Genomic DNA, 22,317 nt, shown 5'->3' with positions numbered 1-22,317 from the left:
TAAGAGGAAAAAATCGGGTTGAATTCAAGTTTTGAAATTCCATAGTGCTCTCAATGAATTACCAAAAGTTTATCCAAGACACAGATTTTTGTTTCATTTCAAACAATATTCTTAAGTCAATGTTAGGGGACTACAAGTCACAGATACTCCAATTTAAAAAAAAAAAAACAAACAAAGTTTAAAAGCTCTCAAAAAGCAATTAGAAAGTGCATGATGGGAATGAATAAGTTGAAATATTTTACCAAATAAGAATTGTACTAACAAATTTCCACAAAGACTGCCATCAGAGAGATGAGAGATTGAAAAAGGAAATGGGAAATTTATGTGTCAAGGTGTCCCAGGTGCAGGAGTTCTGAATCTCCTTAGAGAAGAGCAGTCAGCATCCTTTCTTGTTCATTTCCTAAAATCTGAGCAAAGGTTCTTTTCCTCCTGATATTTAAGGCATTTTGTGCCTGGCACAAAACATGCTTCAGTGCTCATTCACTTGACTATTAGGTGTGTGTTCGTCCTTCATTGCTGAAGAAGATTATGCCATTAGAGAAATGATGACATGACTTGCAGTTGACTTTTTTTTTTTTTGAGTGAGGGAAGGCTGTGCAGGTCACCAGCCTTGTTTCTCCTCCAAAGCCATCCGAATCCAGTGACCAGATATTCATCAGGATGACCAGAGATGACCAGGATGAGGCAATTGGGGTTATGTGTCAAGAGTACGGAATAGCTGATGGATAGCTCCTATTCATTCAATGTCAAGAGAGCTAGAGGAAAGGTCATGGCACACTGGGTTAGATCTCTATAAAAGGCTGTATGGGAAGGCACTGACAAGGGTTCCACTGAGAAAAAGGGCATTGTTGCACTGTAACCTGCAAAATCCATGGAATTATCTATATGGGTAAAGATCACAAATTCATCAGACTAAAGAAAAGACCTGACTGAGTTAATAGACCTTCATAAATGCCTAACACCATTATCTAGAAAGGTATATAAAAAAAGTATACAGAGCTGAATATAAATGTAAGGTATAAATAGCTATACATATCAGAACTAAAGATGCCAATAGTTATGTAGGCTTAGTGGCAGTTGAAAGTATGCACATGTAAAACTGAGAAAGGCTTTAGGTAATAATAAACATCAAATTCAGTACTAGTTCCAATTGGTAGAGGCTAATTTCTACCATATATAGTATATATAGAGGCTAAATTCTCCTAATACAGTAACTTTTTGAACCTTTCTTTTTAATCCCATACCTGCATCTTTTACAAACATTGTATTTACTTGAATATTGTGTTTCTATCATTGTGTATAAAAATTATGTCATCTAACTGATTAAGATTTTTAAAAGCTTAATTGGTCATCTCTTTTTCATTTTTGGACACATTTCTACCCTTTGCAAAATACAATGATGCAATTAGGAAACCCTGCATAGTCTGGGTCAGCATTTCTCTTACACATGTCGGAGGATCGAAAAACTCCACGCCCTGCATATGTTTACAGTTTCAAAAGGAACATCTGCAAGCTTTGAACATCTGTTTTTATTTTCACTGAGACGCCTCACTTTTGACTGCCAGAAAAAGAATGGGGTCATTAGTTATTTTCCAACCTGAAGTTACCCAAGGCTCATCCTGGTGGGAAATAATAATGTACAAACCACATTTGAGTTTGGGCAAGAAAGAACAGTTACAACAAGTAATCCTTAGGACTTTGGATGGTTATTACAGGCTTTTCCCCAAAGAAATGGCTATTCAAATAGCACACAAAATTGAATGTAGGAAGGCTGCTGGATTTAGCTAGCATTGTGTCAGATTCTGTACTTCCTATTTACCCTGTATATAGCTTGCTTTGTATATATTTGTTTGCATGTTCTCTCCCCATTAGATTTTAAGATTTTTTGAGAGTAGGGAGTACTTTTTGCCTTTTTGTATCCACAGCACTTAGCACATGGTAGGAGCTCAAATAATGTTTATTAATTAATTGATTGAATTATTGGAAATATGGTGAGAAAGAAACACTTAACTTGAAGTCAAAAAGCATTTTATAAAATCATGGATCTTAAACTGAAAGAGATCTCAGAGCATCTCATCCAATTATCTTATTTTACAGATTAGGAGACCAAAGTCTAGGAAGGTTTTTCTAATGGTCGCACAGGTAGTAGTGAGGGCAAGAAGCAGGATTTAAATGCAGGTCCTCTGACTACAAGTTTGTTTTTTTTTTTCCACTCAAGGCTATCTCCTGAATTTTTGAGACACACATTTGCCACTTTATGACCTTGGGCAAATCTCTTAAATTTGTATGAGCTTCAGTTTCCTTATCTACATAAAATGATAATGTGACCTATGTCACATGATTTTTGAGAGGAGTACAGTGGGTAAACTCTGAAGCACTCTTCAAATATGCATAGTGGATTGAGCATTTGACAGGACAATTATGGTCCAAAGCCTGTTTCAGATCATTACTAGCTATAGAGATTTACCCTTTCCCATGTTCAGTTTCCTTGTCAGTAAAATGGGGATAATATTATCTGCAACATTTGTATTAACAAGTTGTAAAGAACTAATAAGATAATATCTATAAAGCATTTTCTATATCTTATACCATTAAATAAAAGTCAGTTGTTAATATTTCCAATCATTTTTAATGCAATAAAAAAATGATATTAAGGCATGGTAAGATTTCTGGGAGAAACTTTTGAATCATCCAAAAAAAGATCACATTAAGTACTGTTATAGTATTAAATTGATGTCAATATGTCAAGGATCTAGGTGATCTTAAGAATAGTGTAACAGGGTCATAGGATCATAGAATGAGAGGTCATTAGTTCGAATCTCCCTCATTTTAGAGGTGAGAAAAGGCTAGAAGGGATAAGTGATTTTCTTGCTTAAATTGTCTTCAAAGCTAGTAAAATAGCATAAATATATTGTGTATATACTGACATATACATGAATGTCTCATGTGTGTATACATATATATATTGTTTTTTACATTGTTGAGATATCCCCTTTATTTCTTCCTTTCTCTGAGAATAATCCCTTATTATATATTATGTCTATTATAGACATAATATAATATAATAATCCCCGCAAACTTAAAAAAATAGAAAGAAGAGGAAATAACAGAATTTTTAAAAGAGGAAAAAGATGAAATAAAATCAGCAAAACCAATCACTATATTACAAAGAAAACGATCTGACATTATATGCCATGTTCCGCACCCATAGATTTCCCTCCACCCTTGACCTCAGCAGAGGAGTAGGTAGAGGTGTATTCTCATAGCTAGCTTTTTAAAGGTTATCAGGAACACAGACAATCTTTGTCTTATAGAGGTTCCTAAAGTGGGTGATACTGCCCCTTGGTAGTCCCTGGAATGATCTGAGGTGATGGGGAGGTGGTGGTAGCTTCTGGTGTAAATTGGTGGGGTTTGAATAAAAATAAGGGGGCAAGGGAAGCATAAGGAAAGAAGAGAATAGAAGAAAATTTTGAAAAACCCATTTGTACAAGTTTCATCCGTTGCTGCAGCAGAGTTAAAGTCATAGTGATTACATTATTTTCCAAATAAAAACACAAAATGCAAGTTATAACCAATCAGTGGCCAAGTCTAGTAACTGCTCTTAAAAAGCAAGTGTTGGCAGGAGAGTGTCACATATTGGGAAGTTCAGCATACTTTGGCAAGAATATATGAGTGCAATGACTTGTTTACAATGCAAATCTGTATGGTTACATGATTCAATGTTGCGTCATCCAAGTTTCAATGCAGGAAAACCCCACAAATTTAAAAAGAAAATTATTAAAGATGCATCATTTCTAAAAATATATATTTTATATTTTTTTGAAATTATGCAGATTAAAAACAATATTAAAGGGTTAAAGAAAGTAGATTTCCAGGGGGAACTTAGTAAATTTTTTTAAAGGGAGCAGTAGGCCAAATAAGCTTGGGAACCTCTGGGCTAGCCAATGACAAGCTGACCTCCAATTCCATTAGGGAAAACTTCACAATGTGTAAAGTAACAGAGTATAGACATGTCTTTGTGTCTCCTTTAACAGAACACTTTAACCTTTACATTATATGATTTCATCACCTGAGCTGGGAGGGGAAATCAATTGATGAAGAGAGTCCTCACCAACTGCCTCTTTTTCTCTCAAAATAAAGCGATACTTTCTTATTCCTCTACCCCAACCCTGCAGTCTAAGGTGCTCTATTTCTAGAGAGAAATACATCCCCAGTGAGGTTTGAAATCGGAATCATTCTTGACTTTTCCTTCCTCTCTATAGAAATTAATTGTCAATTTTGATTAGTTCTGTCTCCAGAACATCACCCATGTGTCTCCTTTTCTCTATTCATACTTCTATTGCCTTTTTTCAGTCCCAAGTCATTTCTTACTTGACTGTTGCCATAGACTCTTAATTGGTCTCCTTCCCTTTAGGCTTTCCCCTCTATAATGTATCTTACACTCACCTGCAAAACTGATATTTCTAAAGACGGGTTCTGATGATGTCACTCCTGTAAGGCAATTAGACAGTTAATAGAATGCTAGACCTGGAGCCAGGAAGACCTGAGTTCAAATCCAGCCTCAGAAATGTGCCATCTGTGTGACCCTGGGCAAGACACTTAACCTTCATCTGCCTCAGTTTCCTTAACTGTAAAACTAGGATATAAAGCGCTCACCTTTCAATGTTGCTATGAGGACCAAAGGGAATGATACTGTAAAGTGTTTAGCATAATACTTCAGACATAGTACAAAGTTAACAAATACTTGTTTCCTTCCCAGCCCCTTCCTTTGCTCAGACTCTTCAGTGACTTCCTGCGATTACCCCTAGGATAAAACACAAATTCCTTTGTTTGGTGTATAAAGCTCTTTCCAAGTTAGCTTCAAACTATTTTTCTGAACTGATTTCATATTACTTCCCTGCATATATTCTGGCCTACCTGCTGCTCCTCACACAAAGCATTCCATCTTCCACCTCCATGCCTCTGCAATGCTTTAATGGCCCCTTGCTTCACATCTTCTAATCGCATTTTCCTTTGTGGTTCCTATCAAGTGCTATCTCCAAAGCATGACCTTTACTGATTTGTCTAGTTATTACAAGGAAAAGGAAGGGAAGGGAATATGCTTTCTCTTTGCCAAAAATGCTTTGTAGTTTGTATGTATTTTTTATAGACATCTATCTATCTATCTATCTATCTATCTATCTATCTATCTATCTATCTATCTATCTATCTATCTATCTTTCTATCTATCTTTCCATTTACTCCCAGAAGGATGTACCCTGTTACAAAGCAAGGACTGTTTTGGTTTTTTGTCTTTGTATTCTCAGACCCTAGTGAAAAATTGAACCCGGTTGCTATACAAATGCTTGTCCAGTTGAATTGAGTTGAACTGAATTGTGAGTCATTCTCAAAATTTAAGTAAACTTGGTTTGTTTTTAGATGGCTTATTTCAGAGTGTTTTTACACATAATCTCTAAATATCCTTGGGGCAAATGACTATCACCCTTGTTCCTGGTAGTGGTAATGCTATATCTATAATATATGGCTGTGTTGGATATAATATATGAATGAAATCACATAATTTAAATTCAACAGGCATATAGACATATATAAAAAAGAAGGAGCCATTAAGCAGAAGAAACAATTGTCTGTCACAGATTTCAAGACTATAGTGTTACCAATTTAGTTCTGATGATCATTAGAACTCTGAGTTATTTCCTGTAGATTTAATACGTGTGAATAGTTAGGAGGTATTAAGTTAAAGTGTGGTATGATTTTCATATAAAAAGCTTTTTCTGGCTATTAAAAGGCTTCTGGAAGACTACATGGAGATACCATTGCAAAGAGACTGGAACACTGGACTTGGAGTCAGAAACATCATTTTCTATTTTGCTTTAGACCTGTCAGAATTCTGCAACCCTAGATTGGTAATCTAAATTTCAGTTTCCTTATATATAAATTTTTTTTTACCGAACCTAATGAAGTCTCATATAAATCTGATCTATTTTTGTTGCAGGAAACAGTGAATGATGGAGATAAAAGAGTTAATAACTATAGACAGATAGATAGATAGATAGATAGATAGATAGATAGATAGATAGATAGATAGATAGATAGATAGGTAGGTAGGTAGGTAGGTAGATAGATAGATAGATAGATAGATAGATAGATAGATAGATAGATAGATAGATAGATAGATAGATAGATAGATAGAATAGACCTATCTATCTATCTGTTTGTCTTTCTGTCTATAGATAGACACTAAGAGATTGAATGGTGGAATATGAGTTGGAAATTGATATCTAGATGAATATATCTTAATAAATTTCAGAATATCAATCTTGGTTGGGCACTGATTTTCAAGAGGTGTTGGTGCTCATATTTGTAAATGCAGCATGGTATAATGGATAGAATGTTGGACTTAGAGTCAGGATGAAGTGAGTTCAAATCACCTCAGATACTGACTGTGGCTATGGGCAAATTATTTAGCCTGGGCTACCATTTTCTCTTCTCTAAAATGAGAATGTTGGATGCGATATTCTCTGAGGTCCCTTCCAAATTATGGGGCCTAAACAAGTTGAGTGTTATATAGGCCTATTTTTATTCTAAGGAAAAGTATACCTCTAAAGACTAACGGATCACTAGCTTGTCTTTTTCATTTCTTGTAGGAGTGAAAGCCAGCCACTTGTTATCTCATAACAAAAATTACATTTTTCCAGGACCTATCATTCTCCCATGTTCTGCCTCTTTTTCTTCATAATAATAATAATAACTAATATTTATATAGCCAGACATTGTGCTGAGAGCTTGACAAATATCATCTCATTTGATAATCACAACAACCCTGGGAACTGGGTGCTATTATTATCTGTGTTGTACAGATGAGGAAACTGAGGATAATAGAAATTAAATGATAGACCCAGGGTCATGCATATAGTATTTGAGGCTGGATTTGAACTCGGTACTTCTTGATTCCAAACTCAGCACTATATCCACTGTGCCACCTAAGTGCCTGATACCTTTGCTCAAATAACTCTTCCTATTAGTCATGAGAACCAAAGTCTTGGTTCACAGAAACTGAACTGGAAAAAGCTTCAGTGGCCACAAAGTCCAACTCATTTATGAAGGGAATCCCCACTGCAATGCACCTGATAAGTACTCGCAGCTCTTCTTGAAGATCTGTGTGGAGGTTGAACTCACCAGATGTCCAAAAAGCCCATTCTTCCTTTGGCTGATCTTTTGGATGCTGCTACTCCTTTACCTTCAGTCACCCCACCTTAACATCCATTCAGATTGCACGTTACCAGAGTCTCCTAGCATTCATTCCTCTCCCATTGCCCTACGTTGATGCCTCCATTCTACTCACCATACAGTAGCTGACAGGTAAATATAGACTTCTCTTCTCAGCTGCTGCTGAGCAGCCTTTTCTCCAACTGGTACAAAGTAAGCGCTTAATAAATGTTTCATGACTTACTGACTGACACATAGCACATAAAATATTACTTCTAAGCCCTTCAGCACAAGAGTATTAAGCACCAAAGTTCCTCCTCAGTAACCTTTACCTGATTTTGAATGAGTGGTCGAGATTTTTGTTGCAGTTGATACACTCACCAACTATTTCTTCCTGAGAAAGACATTATTATCTATGTTAAAAAAAATTCTCATTTTTGTGAAAGTCAGAGAACAACATTTACCAATATTTATTTCACTCCTCTGAATATGCAAGGTGTAGGAGTATATGATACAAATCTGGTCATAAATCTTAAAGGGATTATAAAACTGGTAGTTGAAATTCAATCATAGAAGATCTTAAATAATTAGAAGAAAACCGATTTAACTAATCAACATGGTTCTGTTTTCATGCAGGAAGATGTCCAAAATGAATACATAGCACGGCAACGATACAAGGAATGGAAAATATTCAAGGTACTGGATTTTCTGTAATAAAATGTGGAGGATTAGCTAAGTATCCTTGCCATTTTGGCAAAAACTATTAAATTAGTGATGACTTCACATTAGAAAGGAAGAAGATTAAGGAAAAATTAAATAACTAGTGCAATTATGATACTAAAGGAGGAATTTTACTGAAATTAACCACAGTCTTTTATTCTCATCTAGTCTAGCAGTATCTTGCAAGTGATATACAAAAGAAGGACAGCATAACCCCTATTCTCTATTTTTATTTATTCTAAAAGGAGTTTCAAAGTTGGGGGTAGGTGGGTGGAGGTAAGTGAAGAGATAAGACTCTTCATTTATTTCTAAGGAAAATTCCATGGTGGAGGGAAGAAAGCACTTCTGAGTGTGGTGCTTTCCATACCATCACAGATATTTTTTTTTTCCCTGGAAACTGCTGTCAGTTTGAAAAATTGACTACTAATATCATTAGATGTGCTGGGAAGAAAATTAGACAGGGTTACAGAGAAGGGGGCTAAGACTTCATTCTAGGTGTTCTCAACTATATTCCCCACTAGCACCAAAGAAAGGAAGAGAAAATGCTGTTGTCATGTCCAAGGCAATAGCCACTATTTCAGTAACCATTATTCATTTCTATTTCAACTATATAATGTATGGCATAGTCATGTCATATAAGGTAAATTAAAGATCACAGCCCTCTGGGATTGCCAGAATAGGAGAAAGCGAAAAAGGCAGCCAGAAATTGAGGCTGATACGTTTCATTTTCCTTGCATCGAATGACTTAGGGAGGCTAAGTACTCTTGAGTCAGATGACATGTGATTATCACAATGATTTAAAGAGCTTGATTCTTTGACTTGAAGTCTGAGTCTCCATGAGGTAAGAGCTTGTCAAACTGTATTGCTGCTTTAGTTCAAGTTGTTCCCCCCTCCCCCACTTTCTCCCCTGCATAAGTTAGTTTACAGAGACTTAAAAATGATATGAAAGATAGGAAAGGGTGGGAACATGGTTTACTGACACTCATGATTCTGTCTGAAAAATACTCTCCTCCAGAGAAATAACAGCACTACTGGACCCCGGGTGGGAACAACTCCCACATTCAAATAGTTCTTACTGCAGCTCAAAAGAATGCTCCTCTCTTGCCTCAGGAACTAAGTAACTGTGGCTGTTTTCTGTTATCATCATTTTGTTTTGAGCAACTGACTTAAATGTATTTGCAGAGGGTGACTCTTGTCAGCAGGTATGTCTGGATCATCCTGAAGCACCAAGCACTTTCCTGCTATGGTTCAACCTCCTTAGTAAGCTAGCTGTAGTCATGTATTCCTGAGTTCTCTTATTTGCTCATGTAAAATTCTTGTTAGACACAGTATATAAACAGAGTGTAGGCAGGTAATCAGAAGGATGATGGCATTGGAAGATGGGGAGTAGGAAGGGTCTTTTGCAGAGGGTGGGATTTGAATTGAATCTTAAAGGAAGTCAGGGAAAGTCTGAGATTGGGATGAAAGACACCCATGAAGGAAAACCAGTACATAAGCACAGAGATAGAAAGGTTGTAATTGTAGTCAAACAACTGAACTTGGTTGATTTTAAAGCATATGATATTGACTTACAAAACAATCATGGCTGATCAGTTCAAAAAGAAATTAGACAAGGAAGAAGACTATGTAGTCATTCTAGTGTGGAAGACTAGATGTGTTGTGCGAGTATTCAGTTAGAAGGTAGGGAATGCCTCAAATGGACTGATTAAAAACTCATTATTAACCCCAGCTGCTTATTGTAATGCAAACTGAATTACCTACAGAGCATGCTCAGTGTGAGGGAGTAGTCCCCACAACAGCTTATGTTTTCCCTATAGGACAAAAATCAGTTCAATTCAACAAATATGTACAATTTTTTTTTTCATATGTCATAAGGAAGACAGCCCTTAAGGAGCCCACAGTAGGGGATATTTGATAGAAACATATATTACCAATACTAGTACCATAGGAGAGGTACAAAATACTAAGAGAGATCTGAAAAGGAACCAATTACTTCTGGCAGAAGGCAATCAGGCAAAGGAATCAGGTAAGGCTTCATGGTAGACATGACATGAGGAAATTGGAAAGCTCTTAAGAGTCAAAGATGAGAGATGAAAATGGAAAAGTAAGGGGTTAGGTTGGAAAAGTTAGGGATTGATCCTGGAAGAGGGGTGGAAGGAAGAAAGAAAGGACAAGAGAAGCTGAACAAGGAGAACTCTGCCTTTGATTTAGCAACTTTGCTTAGGCATGTCATATTCTCTCTGAGTCTCAATTTTGTCATCTATAAAATAAAGATCATAGTACTTAAGTGACCTAATTTGCAGAGATATTATGAGGCAGTTGATGATGGTGCCTATAAACTACAAGAATAGGTTGTGGTTAATGTGTAAATCTTAAAGTTTTACCCATATGTGTACGGGGATGTAAAACAAAATACACAGGATGAGGTCTAGATGAATATGACCAGAATTGGTGATGAAATCAATCCTTTCACCTCAAGTTCTACCTGCTCCAAAAGACATTTTCTGATTCCTCCAGTTGTTGGTATCCTTAGCTTTCTCTGATGAATTTTTTTTGTTTAAATAATATTCTATATTTACTTCTCTGGGTATGAATTACACACACACACACACACACACACACACACACACACACCCCACCCCTGTAAAATGTCAGCTCCATGAACAAGGTGAGTTTCATTTTTGACTTTGTATGCCAAAGTTTTAGCATAATGCCTGGGTAGGTATTAAATAAATGTAAATTGTGTTGAAGTACAATGCTACCATGGTGGAGGGGGAGGGGGGAGATGGGGAACTTCCTTTTATTTTATAAAAAAAATTAAGGAGATCGTGGTGTCACTTTCAAGTTTTTCTTAAAATCCATTTAATTCCAAACTTAAATGAAGATAGAATTGTGGTATCAGTGCTTAGCTTGAGATCTCTTTGTAATCTTCCTCTTAGAAGAATTTCTTCCTTATTCTGCACATTTGCTTGTTTTGCCTACCAACTTAAATTAGATAAGATGGATGCCTGCCTGACAAACAGGAATTGAAAGTCTAAGTATGTGATTCCCACAGTACTAAATAACTACTCAATTAATTATAACTCATACTTATAAAAACTTCCCTTGGTCCTTGAAAAGATACTGGACCCTGTACAATTATATATTCCTATGTCACCATTTTTCTAAGTGTCAAAAAACTGATTTCATTTGTGTTGCTATATTGCTATTGAAAAAGTGGGCAACAGAAAAATCAATTGAAAAAAACATAAAGTGTTCTTGAATATCCAAGGCACCCACTCCTGGTGATCCCTGTCCTACAGATTTAGGCTCAGAAATAATTACTCAGACAAATTAATTAGAATAAAAATGGAAAATATAACCCACAGCTCTTATTCAATCTTGTTTACATGATTGGCACTCCTTTTAACCAGGTATCTATAACATTATTTGAGGATTTGAAACATATTATCTTTGCGATATCCTTTTATGGTGAAGGAATCTGAAAACTAAAAATTTCCCCAATCTTTTCTTCTCTAGGATGAATCTCACCAATTCTTTAGCTTCCCTCATAAATCCTATTTTCCTGTCCTTTAATCATTTTGTTGCTCTCTCCTGAACCCTCAAAGATTTACAGGAGACCACTAAACTAATTTTCACTTGTTATGCTTGGGTCTCTGTGTATCGAATAACCATATTAATTAATCTGTTGCCTCAGGCTAGTCTCCCTGAATAAAATGAAATATGTTATACAGAAGTGAAAAGTATTATAAAGGTGAGTAAAGGTAAATCTAAGATGCTCCCCTTTTGATCATAGCATTCAGATCATTATGTATATCAACAGGTTGAATAAAAGTATTCCATATCAATCACACATAGATATTGTTTTTATCTAGAGTCAAGTGGTAAACTGAAGAATTATCTAGCAGTTCAGCCACAAAATCACTTTCTCCTGAGATATACATAGGAGTTGAGGTGAAAGTTACTTTTTGTCTTGAACTACCTGGATAATTTTATTAATTTCTTGCTCCATACAACTCAACAAAAACTCATGAAAGCAGTGCACTAGGTGCTAGGGATGGAAAGAGTTGGAGGGCTGGATTCAAATCTGGCCTCTGACATTTACTTCCTCAATGACAATATCACCAACATGATGTTCACACTGACTACAGTAGCTATGAATATGCTGGGACAATTCTGAATCACGAAATACAACAGACTCTCCACATGGACAACAGAACCAAAACATTTATTCAAACACCAGAAAGCCAAATCCATCATAGTAACAAAGACATCTATACACAATAACAATGCAGAGGACACTACCATCCCCATGTTTTCCTTCTGTTAGGTTTCCCACAAATCAACTCCCTTAAACAAAATCACAAACAAGCTCTCTCACTCATGCTAACCAACTGTCTTTCCCAGGTCTGCTCACTGACTAAATTCCTCTTGGCTGTACACTAGCTCTGTCTCTTTCTGTTCTACCCTTCCTGCTCCATCTCTTCCTGTTCCATGTGACTTGACTCATGTAACTCAGACTTCCATGTGACTTAAGCAGGTCATGTGGGCCTATTAATGGATGGGAAAGATCTTTTCATTTAAATTATCATTACAACGATCCTTGGACAGAGTCACTTAGTGAGCCTCAGTTTACCCATCTGTAAAATGAATTTTTGTCTAGATGACCTTTAAGTCTTTTCTAGCTTTAAATCTAAGATTCTATCATCCTAAAACATAAAACTTCTCTGCCTTCAAGGTCATTATTTTCTACCAGGAAGATACAATATCAGCACAGCAAAACATAATATTATTTGAAAAAGAGGAAGCACTAATAACTGAAAAAATGGTGAATAGCTTTACTTGGGAAATTGCATTTGAGATGATTCTTGAAGGAAATTCAGGATTTTTTAAACTCTGGGTCTCTGATTACTTCAGCTTCTTTTTAAAGTTTTTGTTTGTTTATTTGTTTGTATACTCACCATTCACTATATTTGTTAGATTATATATGAAACATAGCTCCTACCTTATCTAGGCCTTAGGAATTTCTGGGAGTACAAAACTGCTTGTTGTCTTACTATGAGTGGTGAAATAGTATAGACTCTAAAGAACCAAAATTAATGTTTGCCAAAAGGCAATGAATGAGAGGCTATGAGAGGTTCCTGGAGAGGGTGTAACACATATAAAATAAGGAGAAGTGATATAGAGGGTGGAACCAAAGACATGTGAAAATGGAAAATGAGATGTGCTATTATTCATATGATGAGAGGAAAGAATAAGTCCATTTGTATCTTTGAAAAATGGAGAGAAAATAAAGCAGATATTTTACAGCTTCGATGGATTCCTCTGAAGGGAACCTATGGGAGGACATGGACAAGAGCCATTCAAGATATGTAGACATCCATAGACTATAATTCTTATCCTTGGAAAGATAATCAACTTCAAGGAGACCATACATTCATTTCAATGTTTGAGTAGATAACCATGCTTAATACAGGGATCATAAGATAATGTGTCCCCTTTTTCATTCTTTTCCAGTCACAAGTCTCTCAAAAATTGACTACTTAATATTTCCTTAGTCTTCAAACTAGTTCTCTTTCCCTGTCTCTGGTAAATGAATTGACTCCTAGAAACATACCCCACCACACTTAACAGCCTCCCTGCTATTCCAAAACTATTGTCATGAGAAACTTTTCCCTCCAGACAAACTCAATGCATTATTTATCATAAGCTCTTCGTTTGATAGTCATTTTCATACACCTGCTATATGCTCAGAGTTTAGCGATGAGAGAAGAGGGATAAAAAAAGAGGTAGAAGGGACAGTCTCCGTTCTCAAGAACTGACATTTTTTTTTTTTTTGGAAGGGAAAGGGAGAGAGGAAAAATACACATTAAACTAGAGAACAATTCTATGGTATTATATAAGCAATAGTGAAATGGTGCTTAATACACTATGAGGACAAATTGGTGATAGCTTCTTTCCCTCAAAGGGCAGAGTGGAAGTAACTCTGAATATTGAAGCAGAAGACTAAGGTTCAAGTCCTAAGCATTCACATCTATGTGACATTAGGCAAGACACTTCACCTTGGTTAGCCTTGTTTTGTTTTTTCTTCTTCAACTGTAAAAATGATGAAACTGAGCTAAATGACCTACTAAAAATCTCTTATGGTTCTATTACCCCTTCTGGTATCATTCTCTTTGTCATTATTTTTTTTCTGATTTTCTTCCATCATATCCTTCAAATTGAAGATGCTAGAAAACTTAAGTTAGAATAATTTGTTTCAGGGGAGGGAACTGTCTGTAGACAACTTCGCAAATACTTTATACCCCTCCTATTTATAGAATCAAAGTGGCAAAATTGCACTAAATGAAGAATAATGACTCAACAACCATCTTTTTGTCCTAAAGGTACTGTAAAAATTCAATGCATGACCATCATGTTACTGACTGCTATCGTGTTTTGGTTTTTTAGCCTCAGCTATCTCCATTGGGAAACTTTAAAGATGAAAGCTCATATTTACTTACTTAGAACTCATATTTTATATTGTTCTTCTGCACATTTATTCTTTTTGCATATTGGAATGTGTTCTTACTATTATAAAAATATTGTTTGAATGTTAAAAAAAATAATAAAATGACTAATTTCTTTAACAACCATTTTGTTCCAGGATAAAATAATCCAGTCATCTTTGGATTGCCGAGGAATTATACCTGGAAGTGGAAGATGGAGCCACTCCTGGAGAATAAAAGAGAACTCCAAGAAATCATCAGCAGATAATTGACTGACTATTGTTTCAGGGACAGAAGTTCCTGAGAAACTTGGAACTTCCAATGTAGGTCATGGTACACTTTGTTCTTCTCTGTCTTTCTTTTTCGTTCTCCCATCAAAACCAAGCCTTTTCTTCCCTTTCTTCCTGCAAACTTTTTTTAATTTATATTAGGAAAATTTAGGTTTCCATTCCCTCATGCTTCCTGCACTCTGACCCTATAACATATTTTAATATTTACAGGTATAGATGTATTTTAAAAAGCGTTAAAATAATTGTTTGGCTTTCAAATGGAATTTAGATTCTTTTTCTAGTTGAAATAGTGTATTTGCCTGAATAAAGAAAATTTACTTCTGCTTCTGAAAGTTTTATAAAATATGGTTTATCTTTCTATCATTATAATTATTTGAGATGGATGGCCTGCTTAACAAATACATTATAAAATGTAAGAAAACACACAGTTTCTATTCAACAGGCTGTTTAGGAGAACTCTGTTTCATAAAGTCAATATTGTGAATGCTTCTCAATAGTATATTCACTCTACAAATTTGGAGAAATTTTCTCTGAAGATTCTTTTTATTTGCTTCATTTTCCCTCAACAAAGTTCCAAAGGAGATTCCATCTCTGAAAAAGACATGCACTTTAATGGTTTAATATCTTAGATTTTAATTTCAGATACTGGAGTCAGAAAAGCATTCTATCCATATGAAGTTCTTGGTGGGAGTTGTTTCAATAACAGAAAAATGCAGTTTATTATAGTTTCTAATGGCATATAGAAATAATACTGTTATGTATAAGAAAGATTGGTTGGTTTTCCTTTGAATCCCCTACACTTAGCACATTCCTTGTAATGTAGCAGGAACTTAATAAATGTTTGTTGACAAACTGACTGATCAGAGGATGAGAGATAGTAAAGATACTTCAGAAGAATCCTCATTCTACAGTCAGAAGGAAAGAATTCACAGATTCATGAAGATTACATTATGAAAGGTATCTGAAATTATTTCTAGTATATTATGAATATTCACAGAATATTTTATATTTATTTACTCTTCTTGGAAGAAACTACAGTCCTAAATAAACAACGGAGTATTAGCAATCCAAAAATGAAAATTATTGTTATAGTGCATATGTACTTTACATGTGTAAACAAACCATGGCACAGCTTACCCTCCTCCCCCAAAACTCTGGGAACATACAGACATCAAGTCTCATATCTGGAGCTCACTGAAAATGTTCTTCTTTAAGGCTCATTGACCCCACCTGGAGCTACTCCAAGAAAATACCAAAGTATAAATTATATGTGGTTCATGTCTAGTTTTCCATAAATGTGACTCAGGAAGGTCTTTCACTCTCACTCTAGATAAAAACTGCATTTTGGGTAGAGGGTAGCTTTTATTTCACTCCACAGAAAAATCAAATAGATATAAAATACTCAAAGTATCCTCCAAACAGATGCATAATCAGTCAAACCATCAATTGATCAACAAGAAAACACAAATACCACCTCTACCCTCAAGAAGGTTACATTCTAATGGTGGAGTCATCATATCTAAATCAAAACATAAAAATACAAATTAGAGAGAAGGCAAGCTTAGAGGGCGTTGTGCTAGAAGCTGGGTTAGTGTGGGGGCCAGGAAAGGCCTGCTGGATTAGGAAGTATTGCTTGTGTTCAGACATAAATGGAGCCAGAACAACACAGAAGGCACTCAAGATTCAAGGAGGCCACAGAAAGGGAAAATAAACTCTCAGGCATTTGTCTCAGAAGAAACCAAACTCATTACTGCCATTTACATTGAAGTGAATACAGCTTTTTCTTAGGGTCCTTCACAGTCCATCCCAAACTAATAGTGCTCTTTGTAATTTCCGTTCTATCCACACACCTCAGGAAGGAAACACACTTCAGAGCTGCTAGATGAGAAAGCCCATTCCCATTGGAACAGTCCTATCTTAATGTCACAATGATTGGGTAGGGGTTGAGGAGGAGGGGAGTACAGAGAAGATTTAGATGTTTAACCTTCCACCTGCGGGGATCATTTGGATGATCTTATTCTAAGAAACACATCTACACTACATACTTTTGCATTAAATGCACATTTTCTATAAAAAAAAGCATCAAAATAATTTAAATTGCCATATTTGCAACAGATTGTATCCCTAAATGAGATCTCCATGAAAGAGATAAAATACATGATTTATGCTAAAATCAGAATACAAAATTATTGCAAAACTATTTTTTGAAGAAGTTATATTCATTTTTGCTATGACTATTCTCTTCATTTTAATCACTTTCATTTTTATTCTTCTCTTCAGAATCTTCCCATAATACATGATTAATCTGTTGCAGCTGAAAGTATGATTTGATATATTTTACTTATTTCATTAAATATTTTGCAATGACATGGAAAAATTTACTTTTAAAAAAATTCTGAATTATCTCCCTCCCTTCTGCCCCTCCCCCCTTGAGAAGGTAAGCAATATGATATTGATTATACATGCAAAGTCATGTGAAACATATTTATATATTAGCCATATTGCAAACACACATATATTAAGAAAAATTAAGTTTAAAAAAGGAACACTTCAATGTGCTCTTATAATTCATCAATTCTTTCTGTGGAGGCAGACATCATTCTTCACTGTGGATCCTTTGAATTGTCTTGGAGCATTGCTTTGATCAGAGTAGCTAAGTTTTTAGCAGTTGATTACCCATACGATATTAGTGTTGCTGTGTAAAATATTCTCTTTATTTGTTCAATGTTTTCTTTTTTTTTACTTTCAATTTTGTTGATCTCTCTTTTGATTTTTTGTATTTCCATTTTGGTGTTTAATTGTGGATATTTAATTTTTTCCTTGTTTTTTTCTTAGTTGCATGTCTAATTCATTGATATACTCTTTTTCTCTTTTATGAATGCAAGTGTTTACAAATATAAAACTTCCCCTAAGTATTTCTTTGGCTGCATTCCACAATTTTTGGTATGTTGTCTGATTCTTGTCATTCTCTTTAATGTGATTATTGTTTTTATGATTTGTTCTTTGACTTTCTTCTTTAGGATTAGATTATTTAGTTTCCAATTAATTTTAAATTTATGCTTCCACAGTCTTTTATTTAATATAATTTTTATTGCATTAAAGGGTGCATTTATTATTTCTGCTTTTATGTATTTCTTTGTAAGGTTTTTATGTCTTAGTAGATGGTCAATTTTCATGAAAGTGCCATGTGGAACTGAGAAAAGGCACACTCGTTTGTATTTCTATTCGGTTTTTTCCAGAGGTCTATCATATCAAGGTTTTCTAAGATTCTAATTATCACCTTATTTATTTATTTTATGGTTAGATTTATATAGCTTTGACAAGATAAAGATGAAATTCCCCAGTAGTATATTTTACTGTCCATTTCTTCCTGTAGTTCATATAACTTATCCTTTAAGAATTTGGATGGTATGCAATTTGGTGAATATATTTGTCAAAAGTTTATATTTGAACCAAATATAATGGATATTCATTATCAGAGGGGGATTAAAATACATAAGGGGCATGATTGGAGAAGTCATTTCACTATGCTATCTACATTCTTGAATATATCTTGATTATTATTTAGTCTTATTAAATAAATTTATGCATGTGAAGGGTCCTTAGAGGTCATTTGCTCCTCCCTACATACCAATGAAATCTCTATTATCTTATATCCAAAAGGCTGTCCTTCAAATATTTGAAAACATCTATCATGCTCCCTTTAATATTCTCTTCTCTAGTCTAAACATGCCATGCTCTTTCAACTGATTCTCGTTTATTACAATCTTAAGGGCCATTAAGGCTACTAATCTTGATCCATTAGTCTAGACACTCTCCAGATTATTAAAACCAGTCCTAAACTGAAAAGGACACAATACAGAAGAATTATCACTTTGTTCTTCATATAAACTTTTACTTTTAATGCAGCCCAAGATTGAATTGACTTTTTTTGGTGGTCTCAAGCCCTGTCTAATGGTGGCACAGCAGATAGGACACTAGACCTTCATAAACTCAAGAAGACCTGAATTCAAATCAGGTCTCCACACTTAATAACTTTGTGACTCTGGGCAACCTCTCTCTGTTTGCCTCAGTTTCCTCAACTGTAAAGTGGAGATAATAAAAGTACCCAGCTTGGAGGGTGGCTGTGAGGAATTTAAGAGATAATATCTGTTTAAAAAAAAAAAGAGCATTTAAAAAAGTGCCTGGCACATAGTAGGATATATTTATTTCCTTCCTTGTGTTCCTTCTATCACACTACCTATTCATTTTGAATTTGGTGTTTATAAAATCTCCAAATATTTTTGGCACAGACTATTTTTTAGTCATGCCTTCTTCATTCTGTACTTACAAAATTTACTTTTGAACTTCTGTAGGACTTTATATTTATCCCTATTGATTTTTGTCCTAATAGTTCTGATAGGCATTTAAGTTGTTAACTGTGTCATATGCAGGTTTTATGCCCATACCATCTATGCTTTTATCCAAGTCATTAATAAAAATTGGTGAACAGTGTAAAATCAAGTGCACTTTCTTGATGACTTCCTGCCAAGTTCACATTGAACTATTAACAATTTTTCATTGGTTTTGAGCATTCGTCCAGTTCCTTATCATTATATTGTTGTCCATATATTTCCATGAGAATATTGAGACACTTTATTAAATATTTTGCTGAAATATAGGTAAGCTCTATCCAAAGCATTCTCCTGATCTGCTAACTTAGTTATCCTATAATGAAAGAATATATGTGACTGGTACTGCTCATTCTTTATTAAGCCATACTGGCTCCTTGAAGTCACAGCTTCTTTTGTTTAGTCTCTAGATATTCAATAACATCTCTTCAATTCAAAAATAAATTTTTCCCAGAAATCAAAGGCTCATTGTCCTATTGTTTGTAGATTTGATTTCATATTTGTATACATATATGGATTCAGTGTCATATATACATAGTTTTATATACAAATACAGGTATGTCTGTATAGATGGTTCATAGATGCGTGAATAAATTATACAGTGTTCATGTCCATATGAATATTTACTGCGTGTACCTATCTTTGCCATATATGGAGACATTTTATGTCTTATGTCACATACACATCTTTACCATATGTGTATTTTCGTGGTTGTTCAGTTGTTTGCCAGTTGTGTTTAACTCTCTGTGACCTCTTTTAAGGTTTTCTTGGCAAAGATAATGGAGTGATTTGCTATTTCCTTCACCAGTTCATTTTATAAATGAAGAAACCTAGGCAAACAAGATTAAGTAGCTTGCCCAGGGTCACAGAGCTAGTAGAGGTCATATCTGAGCTCAGGAAGATGAGTCTTCTAAGACTCCTGATCTATCACCTATCTATCTATCACCTGCACCACCTAGCTGTCCTACTATATATGTATACATGGCTACATATGTCCCAATTTATTTCGTATATGTATGCATATACTACTAAAACACACACATGTGTGTGTATGTATGTATATATATGCATGTGTCTTCATAGTATGTAAATATATGTCTACCTTTATAGGTATGTGTATGTGTGTATACATACATATTTATTATGTGTGTACATGTAGATGTGTATGTTTTCATATATAACAGTGCATATAATATATACACATATATGTAATATACATGCATATTCATATACCTTTACCATATATGTCTACATACTTTTATATGTATGGATTTATTTCATATATGTATGTGTGCCTATAGCACACACACATATAATATGTATACATGATGTGTCTTTATAGTACATGTATATACACATGACTTTATGCATACATGGATTTCATATATTTGTGGATATAACATACATATATTTCAGAAATTTCATATGTATAAAACAGACACATTTTATATATGCATGTATATATTTCATATGTACATATATGGATATAGTGTATATATATTTTCATTAGCATGTGTACACGGACATGCCTTTACCACATATGTATTGTCCATGTATTTACAGTATGTGTACATACACATACCTTTGCCCATACATATATGCATATTTAAATCTATATATCTATAACCATCTCTATCATTGGCACTATTATTTATATCCATATAGCTACATAAAGATATACTGTATGCATGTACCGTGTTTGTTTATTTTGTCTTGGTCTGTGATTTCATCAATGTAAAGAATTCCCAATAAAGAAACTCTCTACCAAAGATCATAGCTAGTATGCAATTTGTAGTTTCAGAGTTTCTTGGGACACTGAGAAGTTATGTGACTTGCCCTGGATCACATATTCAGGGGTAGGTAGGGAACCCCAGTATTCCTAACTACAAACTAGCTCCTCATCCACTATCCCACTCTGCTATAAGTTGAAAATGTATATGACTTTTTTTCCTGGATAGCTTAGATAATTATAGGATCATCGGCTTAGAATTGAAAGAGACCTTAGAGGTACAGCCCTCTTATTTTCTAGGTAAGGAACTAAAGTCCACTTGGTTCAAATTGGATGTCAGTGGTCACATAGTATATAAGTGAAAGATGCAGAATTTGAACTAAGATGGTAGGGAATCAGAATTATAGGATTGTAGATTTAGAGCTGGAAGAAACATAACACCCAGTTTAATACTCTTATTTTACAGGTGAGGATATTAAGGCCCCCAAAAGTCAAGTGTCTTAATTAAAGTCACACAGTGAAAGGGCTAAGATTTCAACAAAGTTCATTTGAATCCAAATCCTTCAATCCTTCTATTATATTACAATCCCTCAATTGTCTAAAAGCAAAAGACTGTAAAGGTGCCCTCTACTTCTGTTATTTTGTAATTCTATACTCACTTGAAGATCTTGATAAAGTCAATCAATAGTCTTCATTTCTGTGAACACGGTGCACCACTCCTGTTTTCAATTCCATCTATAATACAAGATCTTGAAAAGAACCTTCAGAAAGTAATTTGTACATGATCTGATGAATTTTAATGTTTCTTGGGCATGAAAGATTTAAAAGAACCATATATAGTATTGTATTATTTATAAAGGGTAGCAAAGATATGAAGCTGCATGTTATGGAATAAATTGAAATGTAAATATGATAGAACCTTTACAAAAGACTATTCTCTTTAGCATCACTTCAAAAGAAAGATGGATTCAAAGTGTTGACCACTACGTGATACATCTTTTGACTCATAACTACTCATAAGAAATGTCTTTTAATGCCTTAGCGACTTGTGATTTGCATCATCACAGGAAATAAACATACTGATAAAAATCACCATTAATAAGTTTTCATAACAAGTCTTTATTTTAAACTTAACTTGTGAGAGAGAAGTGTGGTGGATTTGATTTATGATGGAGTGCAGATGGCAGATCCTTTCAGAATGAAGTCCTCCTAAAATTGATGACTGGAGTTTGAACACATTGGTAGAGATGGTTGTATAGTTTTGGGAGTGGAGAGGAGGATTTTCTCTAGTCTGCATCTCCAGGAATCATACCAAAGATCTAGAAGAGATGTATAAGGAGAGCTCTCTCTATCTTCCATGAGTTCATCATTATAATGACCTCAAAGAATCCCCCTTTACAATACAGATAACTGTAGGAGTTGTCCTAACTGATTTAGCTGTTAAGTACTAGATTTATGATATCATCAGCATAGGGAACTCCCAGATTAAG

General features: G+C 34.7%; 1 protein-coding gene across 2 annotated transcripts in view; it reads left to right on the top strand.

Annotated features, from left to right (window-relative positions):
- The window catches only part of CNBD1 (cyclic nucleotide binding domain containing 1), a 695,007-nt gene extending 674,918 nt beyond the window's left edge, over positions 1 to 20,089 (top strand). For both annotated transcript variants that reach the window (XM_072603626.1, XM_072603625.1), the window contains exons 12-13: positions 7,846 to 7,905; positions 14,576 to 20,089. In XM_072603626.1, the coding sequence (XP_072459727.1) occupies positions 7,846 to 7,905; positions 14,576 to 14,689 (174 nt within the window). In that variant the 3' untranslated portion in view covers positions 14,690 to 20,089. The remainder of the gene's footprint in view (positions 1 to 7,845; positions 7,906 to 14,575) is intronic.
- Positions 20,090 to 22,317: the final 2,228 nt, after the last annotated feature.

Source organism: Notamacropus eugenii, chromosome 4 (genome assembly GCF_028372415.1).
Source record: "Notamacropus eugenii isolate mMacEug1 chromosome 4, mMacEug1.pri_v2, whole genome shotgun sequence".
Lineage (NCBI taxonomy): Eukaryota > Metazoa > Chordata > Mammalia > Diprotodontia > Macropodidae > Notamacropus > Notamacropus eugenii.
The sequence above is the reverse complement of the archived record's forward strand: the minus strand, read 5'-3'. Positions and strand labels throughout refer to the sequence as shown.